This window comes from Mastacembelus armatus, chromosome 20 (assembly GCF_900324485.2).
Source record: "Mastacembelus armatus chromosome 20, fMasArm1.2, whole genome shotgun sequence".
In the NCBI taxonomy this organism is placed as follows: domain Eukaryota; kingdom Metazoa; phylum Chordata; class Actinopteri; order Synbranchiformes; family Mastacembelidae; genus Mastacembelus; species Mastacembelus armatus.
Genome location: NC_046652.1, coordinates 3,261,805 through 3,274,639, shown reverse-complemented (window position 1 = coordinate 3,274,639; position 12,835 = coordinate 3,261,805). Strand labels below are relative to the sequence as shown.

Here is a 12,835-nt window from a genome sequence, read left to right as displayed (position 1 = left end):
GCTGTTTAAAAAAAAAAAAAAAAGGTTTGTACAAATATGGCACATAAGCCGGCATGTCAATGAACCCCAAAGCATAGCATCACCTGCTCTCACAGTTTTTGTAAACATAGCTTTGAGCAAAACAGGCTGAGGAAGAGAAGAAAAAGGGAAAGCATGCTTCAAAGTGGGCTAAATTTCCCTGAAAAGCATGCACTGCACCTTAAATCATATTTACACTGCGTCATTTCACTCTCAACAGAGTTCTCTTTTCATTGTATCAATTAAAGTTAAGACATTAAAAAGTTTGTTGACACTAAGACAGAAAGACAGGTGTGTCCATAATATTTCCCAACCCAGAGTCCCCAACACAAATATTAGTCAACAAACTAAACACTACAAGATTTTTTTTTTTTTAAATATATCAAGCACTGTGGTTGAACGTCCAGATAAATTCGTCATACAGAGAATTCAACCTCAAAAATTAAGGTTCCTTTAAAAAATTTTTGTATGTGCTCTATAAATTGGTGTGAGACAGCCCCAACAGGGCGAATAATTGGGTTTAAAAAAATCTTGTAGTGTCCACCATGGCAGACATCCGGAAGGTGTCGGTAGCTTTGGCACTGTTGTGTCCAGTTGTGCTCTTCTGTGGCGATCCATGTGCATTATACTATATTGAAGACCATGGATAAATACTGTTCATATGAAACCTGGATCCAGCCATCCTGGTCTGTGTCATACCGCCTGAACACATCAGTCAGTCTCTGTGAAAAGGTGATTTTAATTTTTTGAACCTTATAACAACAAAAGCTAATTCACTGATGTAAATTCAATAGAAAATGGATATAATTTTATTCACAGAATGACTTCAGTGTCACTTCAGTCAAGATTTTACGGCATTAATATCACATAGTACCACTAATAACAGCTATAGACATTCAACACATATTCACTGATTAGTATAAATACTTCAACTCTTTACTTCTGGATACTAAAATATAAAAATACAATTTCATTCAATCCAGTCTCTTAAGAAAAAGCACAAACATGAATGATTGACATATCTGGCCATAATGTGTTAGAGCAAAAGCTCTTGTGTTATTTCTACCTTACCTTTGCACCTGAAAGCTGCAGACACACTTAGTAGATTCCATTATAATAGCATAAGTGTGAAATTATTGAAAATCAACAAAGAAATTCAAAGTGTTACTTTTCATGATTATTAATTTACTGAAAGGGGAGTTTGCAACACATTCCTTAAATGTGAATTATTAAAAACTGCCCTTTCAATCTTAAAATGTAAGAGTAGTCTTGGACAAATGTAGAAATATATCTGCATAGCTTTTATTGTATACATGTTATTTATAAATATAGCATGAAAATGTTACCTGTAGTACAATGCAGCACTGGATAAAGTCATCAAAGGCCACCTGACCCTTCCTCTGCCGGTCGAACTTCTCTATGAGGGTGCCATAGAACTGGTCTGACAGACGATAGCCTGCAAATAACATATAGGACTTCAGAAATGCAGTCATCATTTCAAAGCTCTCCTTCATATTTTCACTTTCTACACTGTGGACACCTACTGCCTACTGTACACACAAGGGAAATGAACCTGGACAATCACCAGCCTAAAGCAAAATGTACCCGAGCCTCCTAAGTGGTGAAAAGGGATAGCCACATTAAAGAGGGTCCTGGCCACGCAATGGCATTTAATTCCGAAATCAAAATATGAATTTCATTGTAGCAGAGATCTGATCCACTTCAAACCAGGCATTACAGCCATGCTGGAGCAAATGAACAAGTTGTGGCAGTAGCTGAGACATGTTAGACATGTTCCAATGAAAGGTATTCCTGGCAGTATCAGTACAATAAAGCACATCAGAGACTTTAACTTTCACATTTTGTGAAGACAGTTTTTAACATTACGAACAGAGAAAGCACATAAATTCAAACAGAACAGTTTTAGAAACTGCTGTTCTTTAAAACATATCACTGATGTTGTACAAAGGTTAAATTTCATTAACCACTTTTCAAATATAGTGGTAGACAAAAACCTACAGCTTCAAACAATTAGAGTAATTTTATTGCTAATGTGTACAAATTCTATCTTCACATTACAATAAATTGCAGACAGTATATCTACATCAGCTAATTTGCTGTGCAATAATCTTTAAAATATAAATTATTTTTTGTGCTAAACATCAATTCTGGACTTGCCCCATATGATTTGCATTGTATTGTAAATGGAAAGCTGGAGCTCCATTTGCAATTAAATGCTGAGAATAATAGCTGTAAACAATTATTAATTTGAGTAATGAATTTAACATATGGATAGATTTCTATTCTATTCTTTGCATAAAACTGTCCCTGAAGCATGTTGGTCCAAACACACACAGACCTACTGAACAGACCAAACCTGACCTTCATACCAAGGACACATGTAAAGGCAGCCCCAAAGCCCTCCACCACAGTGATCAATCTTTGCTGCTCACCAAACCCAGTCAGCGCCTGCCTTAGCTCATTCTTATCAATGAAACCAGAGTTGTCCCTGTCGTAGGTCCTGAAGATGTTCTGCCAGTCTGTGATGTACTTCCACACGCCAGCAAACTCGTTGAAGTTCACCCCACCTTTATTTTCCCTGTCGAACATCGCTAAAGGAAAGGAGTACAAGGTCAAGAATAACATTTACTATGAGAGACATATTCATCCTTTGTCCCATACATGCACTTAAAGTGCACACAAGACACTAAAAATGTTGCTCTTCAGTACAAACATTCATCGGATGAATCCTATAAAAAGACAACAAATACGGCTCCACATGCAGGTTAAAAGCATTGTGTCCCACCAATTCTCCTCTTCTCACCCCAAAGCAGTTCAAATCCAAACATATCCCAACAAAGGGAGTGTTAGCAGAGGTATGCCTCTAGCTGGGGTAATGTTAAACAAAAGATTTACTGATTAAGGTACAATGAAAATGGGAAGCAGTTGACTTTGACTCCCAACAATACAACAAAAAAAGAGAGCAATGTACATTTGAGACCAGATATTTTTAACACATTTGTTTTAAATGAAGTTATGGCTGAAGTATGCAAGAGATTTGAAATTAAACGTAAATTCTTCCAGAATAAAAAAGTAAAATAAACTTAAATACCTAGTATAAAAAGTGCGTTTTACTGTTCCTGTGTGATGAGGTGCACTATGACCTGCAAATAGCAGTTAGAAAACTGCAAACAGAGTCCTGACTTACACTGCAGAGACGTAGACTTTTAATCTTTGCTGCTGCCTTAAGAGTGTAAACAGATCAATATTCGGAGTCTAATGTAATCAGCAGCTGTCTTTAAAGACTACCTTTCCCATTTCATTGCTCATGCTCCCTCCCGCCTTTTACTGATGGCTGCATGTTTCACTAGAGCAGCAGGTACTGAAGCCAAAACCGATCTGTTTGTGCCCTCAGATTATTTCAAATGCAACAAATTTATCTAGTTGTTATGGATAGTAGGCAAATAAACACCATGAGGACAAATGGCAGTTGTGTAAAAATGAGTTGGGTACGTCAGTGTCAGCAGTTACTTACATATGATAGAGCGGACTGTCACTGGATTGAAAGGAGTCCATGTACCTGTAAGACAGAAGAATACGACTTACATGTCAAAGACACCAATGAGACTAAAAGAAGCTGTGGTTGAAGTTTAACAAATCTGAGAGCTAATTAGAAGGTAATGAGTGAATAAAAGAATAAAAGGATGTTGAGACTTGTACACCGACAAACAACAGTACACATAGAAAACACTTTGTTGTAAATCATTAACACTATAACTTGAGAGCAGTCGCCGTTTTGCAGCATTTTGTTTTCACCTACACACACACACTGTAATTTTCTTTTAAGGGACAAACTCTACAGGACTGACCTTTAGTTTAACAGGGTGTACATACTTTAGAGCCTCCTTCACACTCAGTTGTCAAGATGCTGAAATTTATCAGGGCAACTAAATCCTTGCAGACTTACCATCTCACTTTATTACAAAGAAGCCAATAGTCCAGAACCAGAAATAAAGAAGAGTAAGTATGGGAGGTTGCAGAGAAGAGAGGGAACTTAATGAGAGCCAGAAAACACAGAAAGGAAAAAATACAAGAGATAATCAGATGGGCAAAGGCAACAAAAGAGAAGAGACACAAAGATGTGAGGAACAAAACATCTGCCGTTTTGTTTTTGTTGCTGTAATTTTGTCAGTAAAGTAGATTCTCAAGCCTACTTTTCCTGACTTAAAAGAGTCGTGCCTGCAACTCTTATCAGACCATAAACCACCATGTGCAGAATTTGAACATCTCATCTGCATATTGTGGACCCTCTATACTCTATGTAGCCCAGGTTTTGTTGCAGTGTTCCAAGACACTCAACATATCCTCCCTCTGCCTTGGGCTGTTTTATTGATGGGTGAGGCTGACTGCAATTATGAGAACAGTGATTCTGGGACCAAGTCCAAGGCTCTTACTGGGCCTGGGGTTTACGCCAGACTACATGTATATTCTTACAGTTTAGTGTATACTGGAGTGCTGCTCTAAAGCAACAAACATGAAGCATAAGTATAATAAACATATGGAAGTGAGACCACTATGTTGGAGTAATCCAATGTAGTTGAAGTGTTAGTTTTGCTGCTGTGCAGTCCGACAAGAATTGTCATGTCTCTCATAAGTTATTTTTTCATTTAAACAAAACTTTTAACAGTATTTTCAAAACTTTACAATATCTTTAAAAAGTAGTTCACCATCTGCATGAAAAAGGATGAATTCATAGCTTTGTCTGTTAATGGCGATTTAATGCTACACACTTCCACAACTAAAGACATTACCCTCAACCTTAACTCTGCCTTATGTTTAGGGCTTATTAGCAAACATCATGCTCAGTCCTATACTAAGAGAGTAAACATGGATTATGCCTGATAAACATCAGCATGTTAGCATTGCGACAATAAGCAGGTCTGCATGGTGATTTTAGCATTTTGCTGATAGCACCACATGCCTGATTGTAACTTTAATGGACTGAGCTCTAATCATTGGCTTCTCATTACTTAAATCTGTCAATAGTTAAAAGTAACCAGAGCTATCATCTTTATGATCAGGAAACTTGAATTTCACATAGATTGCAACTGGAACTTTAGAACCATTAAGAAATGACCAAAGACTGACAAAACAAACATAAACTCCTCCTTTCCAGTTACACTGATTCATCTGCTCACACACACTTTCCACCAGTAACTAGCTGTGAGTTCACCATTATATGTCAGACAGACTGTGACCGCCCACTGTGAAGTGGTCAGTCTTGGTTGAGACGTACGTGTGTATCTGTGTGTGCGCATCTGATTGCCAACTGGGACAATAGAGCTTCTGTCCAGTCCACACAAAGGGCTCTCTCAGGGGTGAGCTCAGTAGGGAGGCCGGTAAAGGGAGGGGAGGGGAGGAGAGAGGCAGTCTAGTGGAAAACACACTGATTTAACCAGTGTATACACAAACATAGCTCAGTAAGACATTTGTACATATGCACTTGACGTATTCAAGCATATGTGGACATGAACTTTTACATAGCTACACACTTGACAAAGTAGTTTCAGAACCAACACACACAAAAGTACTGAGGCATTTTTTCATTTGTCACTTTTTTCATGATTTCTGAAAGGTTTATATTTTCAAAGCTGCAATGCATCTACATTGTTTAATAACAGCAAAACTCAGCCATGTTATCACTCATGAGTTACAAAATGTTACAAATATCCACTAGTCCCAGTGAGCTGCATGCACTATAGCAAATGAAACAGCCAACCTGTCTTTCACAGTCTGCTGTTTGCATCTGTAATTTAATCCAGAGGATAGTCATGATAGGTGTGACAAACACCAGCAGGGTCAAGAAATCCAGTCACTTTTTAAACAGCACTGGTGCCTCAGACCATTAGCTTCAAATTACAGGGTTCAACGCAGTGAACACATGAAGCATCACATCCACTATTAAGCTAAAATGAAAATGGCTACGCAAGGTTGATGATTGATAGTACAGAAAATATATTTTAAAAGGTTAACACTAGTGAGTCCTGCCATTCAGTTAACTCTGCAATCTGTACAGCAAGCATGTGCTCTCAATCATGTCAGCAATTTTAGTGGCTATTACTGCTCCTACACACTAAAATAAATAACTCAAGGACGAGTGTTAAACGTGTGTATTGGAGGGTGTGGGTGCATGACAGCAAGTTGGAATGACATCTACTCACTGCTGCGTAATGAGAGGCCAAAGAAATCTGTACTTACAGCAAATTGTGCAGATACACGGCATAGCCACAATACAGGCATACAAATATGCTTCAGTGCCACACAGCCAACTGCACTCTCATCGGGGATGGCAAACTGTCACAATGAGTACTGATAGAGGAATGGAGAGAGGACAAATAAAAAGATAAAGAGCATGGGTCAGAGAGTTAGAGGAAAGATAGGACAAATAGACTGTGGGCACTGAGCTGGTGCCATATCCTAAGGAAAGAAGAGAAATGAAATAAGAAGACAGGAAATAAGGGGAAATGGAAGACAAAGGATGCTGCAAAGGTTTATCACTAAAAGTCATCCAGTCTCATATAGACATGTAATTTTGTTAGTTTGTGATTAAGATTAGAAAGATAAGAAAATTATAGGTACAAATATTTGTGGACTTTGAAATGGCATCAAGCATCAGAACACTTAGAAACAACTGAAACAGCAGCATGGCAGACAACATTCGGCCGGTGGTGTGAAACTGAAGTGAGTTAAAGCAACATTTCGTGGTTTTAGTGAGTGAACTACAGGACAGGATCCAGTGCAGTGTGTGTTCAGATTCACTGGCTCTGTTTCAGATCACATTGAGCCTGACGGACTGGCAGAGACTGGGAAAACTGCCGTTCTCTTCACGTATATACTCAACCACATGCACTATATTCAAAACACTGATACACAAGAAGGCACACATACATGACAATTCTATAAAATCAAAAAGGATAGTTGCAGAGCCTTAATGCACACATGTTCATGGATCCATGAACAAACACACTCTCAAACTAATCAGTATGCTGAGGCAGAGCCACTGCGCAGCCTGAAAACAGCTTCTTTCTCCGGTGCTGCTTGCTTCAACACTTCTTTTTCTTGCTCTGATTTTTCCTTCTAAAAGAAGATTGGGTTTCTGAGCACCTGCCAAAGGAATTGAGCCATACACTAGATATGGACTGCATTATATTTTAATGAGACCAACAATCTGTGCTACAGTTTTCAGACAAACTGCTCATAAGTATATGACTTATTAATCATTACTGTATTTCAACCCTGCTGTCTCATTGAGAGCAAGGTCAAGACACAGTGCTAGTGCTGGTGCAGTGCTGTGTGTATCTGTGGGTTTGTGAGCAGGCAAATTGATATTTTACTACACTGCAGCTCTTCTTGGTCCATGCAAGTGTAAAAGCACCTTTGTTAGAGGACCTCCTTACAGCTAGCAATCAATTGTTTAAACTTCACTTGTCAGGATTTGAGTAAAGAAGACGGCCTGTGATATTTATTCAACACCCCTCACCAGACTGCCTTACAAAGTCACAAATATAATTTTTCATTTTAAGGGACCAATTGGTAATTGAGCTGTTAATCCTGTTTAAATCATCATCCTCCAGACCTACACAGGATCAGGAGTAATTGCACTTCCATCTTTCCTTGATGAACTCTGATTCAGTAGCACAGAAAACACTCAAAGACATTGTTTTTTTTGTTTTTTTAAACTAGTAACTAATATTATTATACCTGGCAAGCTTTCTGTTAACACACTATATACAAACAATAATTATTGATAATGGTGGCTGATTTACCACTCAAAATTGTTAGTAAGTTATGAAACAACAGCTTCTTCTTTTAGGACACATATACTCAAAAGCAGGTTTCCCATCTGTAGGTCATGACCATCAATTTCATAAATAAATTTCATACAAATAAAGTCTCTGCCTCACAGGTAAATAAAGGCTCCAGAAACTACTTATGGTCAAGACATAACTTGAAAGCCCTTGAACTTAACCTAAAATCAAGCAGAATCTGTACAATGTATGCCAAGTTTTAACTGACATACAGCACTACTACTGAAAAAAATCCCCAAAGAAACACTGAAATCCATATAAATAGAGCCACCAGTCAGTATGGAGGTGAGTTGGTTGTCATCACCAGGGCTGTGACGCAGCTTGAAGTTTGTTCTTTCAAGCTTTACTCAGAAACTTTTCATCTCCTTCCCCTTTTGTCCTAAGACAGTAATACAACTCTAGTAGGTTTTTTTGGTTCACCTACCACTGAGGGATAAAAATAAAATCCCAATCTATTTTGCACTTAGGCTTGGCAGTTCCTTAAATCAAAGAGTGGCAGAGAGCAATAGTGTGTGAAGAGGAGATTGGGGAGAGACAAAGGATCAAAGGAGAATGAGATGGAGACTGCAGGAGTGGAAAGTGATGAGAACACAACACAAATGGTCAGAAATAGCAAGATGTACAGCAAATGACAGAAATACAGAAAGTGAGGACAAAAAAAAAAACCACACAGACATTATTACGTACCATTCGATAAGGCCTGCTGAAGTTCTGAGTCTGATATCACTCCACTCCGGTCCTTGTCAACCCTAGGGAGGAAAACACAGATTAGATATAGCCTCCCAACCCACTGCCACATACAATAGCAGCAGGTGTTAGCATTCACACACTGAAACGCTAAACTCCTGTGCACATGTTAAGTATTTCAACAGTTTACTGAAAATGAATGGAGTTCTATGATCTGGATACAAAAGGAAGCTTGTAAGCTACTAGCTCCCATGAGACCAGCCAGACAAGCTGTGTGTGTGTGTGTGTGTGTGTGTGTGTGTGTGTGTGTGTGTGAGGGTGTGTGTGTGTGAGTGTGAGTGTGCGTGTGTGTGTTGATCCTGAGAGAGTGAATGTTGGCAAACATACAAGTAACTTTTAGTGCTACCAGCATAGTGTCAGCTTGTGATAAATTCAGTGTAACATATTTCTGAAGTGATAATTGAAACCAAAACTACACAACACCAAGAGTAGGTCATAAAGAAACTGCATTTGGGAATGAGCAAGAATGAGGTGAAACTCTCACCCATATACAGTTCAGCAGACAATGCACATATTAAGACAGATTTGCAAACCTCAGCCGTAATTCAGACATGAGAATGTCATTAAAACTTAAGAGTTAAAAACAAGAACAGTCTCTAACTGTCTGGAGATCTAGATTAGTCAAATGTCCAGTGACTCAGCTATTCCTTAGCAACCTGTCTCACTCAATCTCTCGACACAGAGCACACTCAAACACACTTTGAACGCCCACAGAGAAGAAAACAATAACATAAAAAAAACCCAGAACCAGCCCAGTGCGGACTTTGTGGGCTGGGTTTCCATTCCGAGCTGTTAACTCTTAATGTGCAGTAATATCTCCTGTCAGCAGCTGGATTTCTGTACGGTGATCAGATATATGTCTGTGTCTACTGTGCACTTTTAACTGCCTAAATACCTAAATAAAGACAAACAAACATAGAGAGACCTGTCTTGTCTCTCTGGGGGAGAAAAACAGCTCTCAGCATGCCCTGAGCTAATAAATGAGAGCTTTGTCACAGTGAAGGCAAGGAGTGCTTGGATTAGTGTAGGCACTGGGGTACCAACCTTTACCAAACACTCATTGATTAAAAAAAGTGTGTGTGTGTGTGTGTGTGTATACAGTATAAGCATTCACCCTTTCTTGCCTCTCTCCACCCATCATCCTCTTGCTACCTCATTCACTCAGCCTCAGGTAAAGTTACTTAGTGAAACGTTTACATAGAGTAACTCACTAAAAAAGTGAAACATCCTTACAACTGCCTGCAGCACAGATTATTAGCCATCTGGCGTTTCCATCTTCACGCTGTCAACTACAAAACCTGCATGTAAAACAGCACGACGACCTAAAACACAACAGCCGAGTGGATTATTCTGCTCAGACTTTCCTATGTTTCACTGTTTCCTATTAAGCAGTCTGTTTGGAATATGGCTTGCAGAACTGCCCTACTTTCCACACAAATGGTCCAAAAGTAAAGTAATGTCGCCGTGGCTTCCATGGTGAAACAAATACAAACGTACAAATTAAAGCTGTAGTCACAAAACCTCCCAGGAAAATCCTGTTAGTGTCCATATGTACTTTTTCTATTTTTATGTACAGTAAATTTGAAGTTGTGTAATGAATCATGACATGTTTCAGTGACCATGAGACTTCATATAAATTTCACTGTATGAAAAAAGAACTGTCAGTAAAACCTCTCTCTCTCTCCCCTGTTGAATTATATTCTAAGTGAGCCAAATTTCCTTCCTACAAGTTTGATTCTGACAAGTCTGAATATTACAAAATGAAACATATTCACATTGGAATAGTAGCCAGACTGTGTACATAGCAACAAATCTGTGTTGATGATCTAAATACATGTCAAAGGCTGGTGTTGTTGGTGTTTACTTTTGGAGGACTGGGTGCAAGCATTTTTCTCATACCAACGTCACTCAAGCAGGGAAAAAGGAGAGAATGTCTGCCTCATGATTCATTCAGTGGCACGTCATTGAATATATTCAAAGAACAGAGTACACTTAAGAGACGGACTACAGCATGACTGCAGTCTACCTTCATCAGCCACTGTGCAAAAAACCTTAAAAGTAAATGACTTGTGGCAATGCACATCCAGTCAGAAAAGATAGATTCATTAAGACAGAATAAAAATGAGAGTTAACCTGAATGGATTTCCAAAAACAGTGTCAAGTGGTATGGTGAGTCATATATTGGTGTGTTTGTGCGTGTGTGTGTATGTGTATGACACAGATTGAGAAACTACCCACATCAACTACTCTATTATTAGCATTAGATTCCAGGAAAATATGTTACCGTTACCTTAATCTGAACATAACCTTCATGCTATCTCTATAACCAGTCATGTTTTATGATGCCTTACCTGACTACAGTCATAACTAAGTCTAAACAGTTACCTCTGCTTACTCAGGAGTCTTGGGATCTTATGTTTACCTAAGCTTTACTGACTGATGACGTGACTGAGGGAATTCCAGCACCTTTTTTTCCAGATAAGAGGCAACCCAGGAGGGTTGTGTGTGTCCTCATGTAAGTGTTGTAAAGGAGCGATTATGACTCTGTATGTGCCGATGATTATGATAGTCATGAAAAGTGTCGCTTACATGAAAGACTATCAATGTATAAGAGGTGCTACACAGAAAAAAAACAGCATAAGATGAAAACATCCGGCCTGATTTCCAAAAGGGTTTGCACCATACATTAATAATTCGGTAAGGGTGTTTGCCTGCAGCATCTCAATGTTGTCAGAAAGCAAAGCAGCAGGAAAAAAAAAAATCCTCTGCAGTATTACGTAACTCTATAGCTTACTATTACCAGAGGCCAAAGCATATCAACTATTTCCCTACTACTATGACCTTCTTTGCAGCTGACACAGTTTTGATTCAGTCCACGGTAAAATCAATGACCAGGTCCCTCAATGACTGAACACTGGCATTGATGTTGTAATATCAAAATGGAGACAATTACCCAGGACACGACAAATTACGTTATTATTGTTAAAAATCTTACCAGTGTTACATACGTAGACATAGACCTCTCTTACATAGACAGGCCTACACTGCATCATATAACGAAACTATAGCTAAACCTCCAACAATCTGAGAGATTTCACTGAGGATTTTTCTCTTTTAAACAGAAGCAAAGTGGTAATAAAACAAGTCACTCATGAAATATTGTCTCTTATCTCTTTTTTAATTCAAACCCTTACACTGAGCTGTCTTTCCTTTGCTGGGATATACGGGGGAAAACCCCTGAAGGTCTCCTGGAGGACCTTGGACGCCAGTTTGGAAACACTAAGCGGTGAAAGACGCCCGATATAAAATCTAAAGACAGTTTCTAACACGGCGATGTGACACCCAGCTAATGTCATGCTGACCCTGTATCGACAACGTCTTAAAACTCCTAAATCACTAATCGTGCTCTCTTCTCAGCCAGGCAACAGAGTAAGATTAGTCAGAGAAAAGACAAAACCAAGAAACATTTAACAACTCGGCCCCACTCACTTCCTTCCTCTCCTCCCCGCTACAATGACAGCGGTTTTCACTGAAAACGCCTCACCTCTGGAAGATATTCCACAGAAAACTCTGGTCCGGAGGAGCGCTGATGTGTGGGGCGGCTCTGTACGGGCTGTGACACGCCATTTTCAAAAGACAGTGAATGTGCTGCTGTCAAAAATTGAGCTGGGTCGGCTCCGGCTCGTCCTGTGAGCAGCCTCAGTCTCCGCCGCCCCGACGATTACGCGGCGCCTCCTCGCGCACAGAGGCGTGGCCAATCATTCAACCGCTAAACCCACGAGGATGGTGACGTCACATTCAGGCGAGAAAAACTCACCAGGAAGCAAATGTTTTTAGCTTTAAAACGCTTCAAAGTGTATATATATATCCAGATACAGTGGAATGAAACTTTATTCCAAGCTCTAATGTGCATTGAATGACAGCCTCTAAATAAAACATAACAATGACATAACGAGAAAACTGTCTCATCACTACGAGATAATGGTGCAGGAATAGGAAGGCTTCAGAATTTGCCTGAGAAACATCATGTTTTTCAGATTTTCGCAATATCAAAACAAATTGGCTAAAGTTTTCAGTATATCCATTGGAACATAGTAATAAAAGAACTTAATAGCTAATTCGGTGTGCTTAATATTGAAAAACAGGAATATAGGCTAAAAACGAAGCTCAACTGCTTACATGTGCTGAGAGATGAATGAAAG

General features: G+C 39.1%; 1 protein-coding gene across 3 annotated transcripts; it reads right to left on the bottom strand.

Annotated features, from left to right (window-relative positions):
- Nucleotides 1–259: 259 nt before the first annotated feature.
- pdcd6 (programmed cell death 6) lies at nt 260–12,363 on the bottom strand. 3 transcript variants are annotated; one of them, XM_026292521.1, is made up of 6 exons: nt 12,178–12,363; nt 8,574–8,635; nt 3,554–3,598; nt 2,472–2,630; nt 1,365–1,474; nt 260–740 (listed from the first exon to the last, which is right to left on the bottom strand). In XM_026292521.1, the coding sequence occupies exons 1-6, from the start codon at nt 12,258–12,260 to the stop codon at nt 642–644; spliced, it is 558 nt and encodes a 185-aa protein (XP_026148306.1). In that variant the 5' UTR covers nt 12,261–12,363; the 3' UTR covers nt 260–641. The 3 variants fall into 3 exon arrangements, with proteins under 3 accessions (XP_026148306.1, XP_026148309.1, XP_026148307.1); XM_026292524.1 differs by having other exon boundaries at nt 12,123–12,247; XM_026292522.1 differs by lacking the exons at nt 8,574–8,635; nt 12,178–12,363 and adding an exon at nt 6,277–6,383.
- Nucleotides 12,364–12,835: the final 472 nt, after the last annotated feature.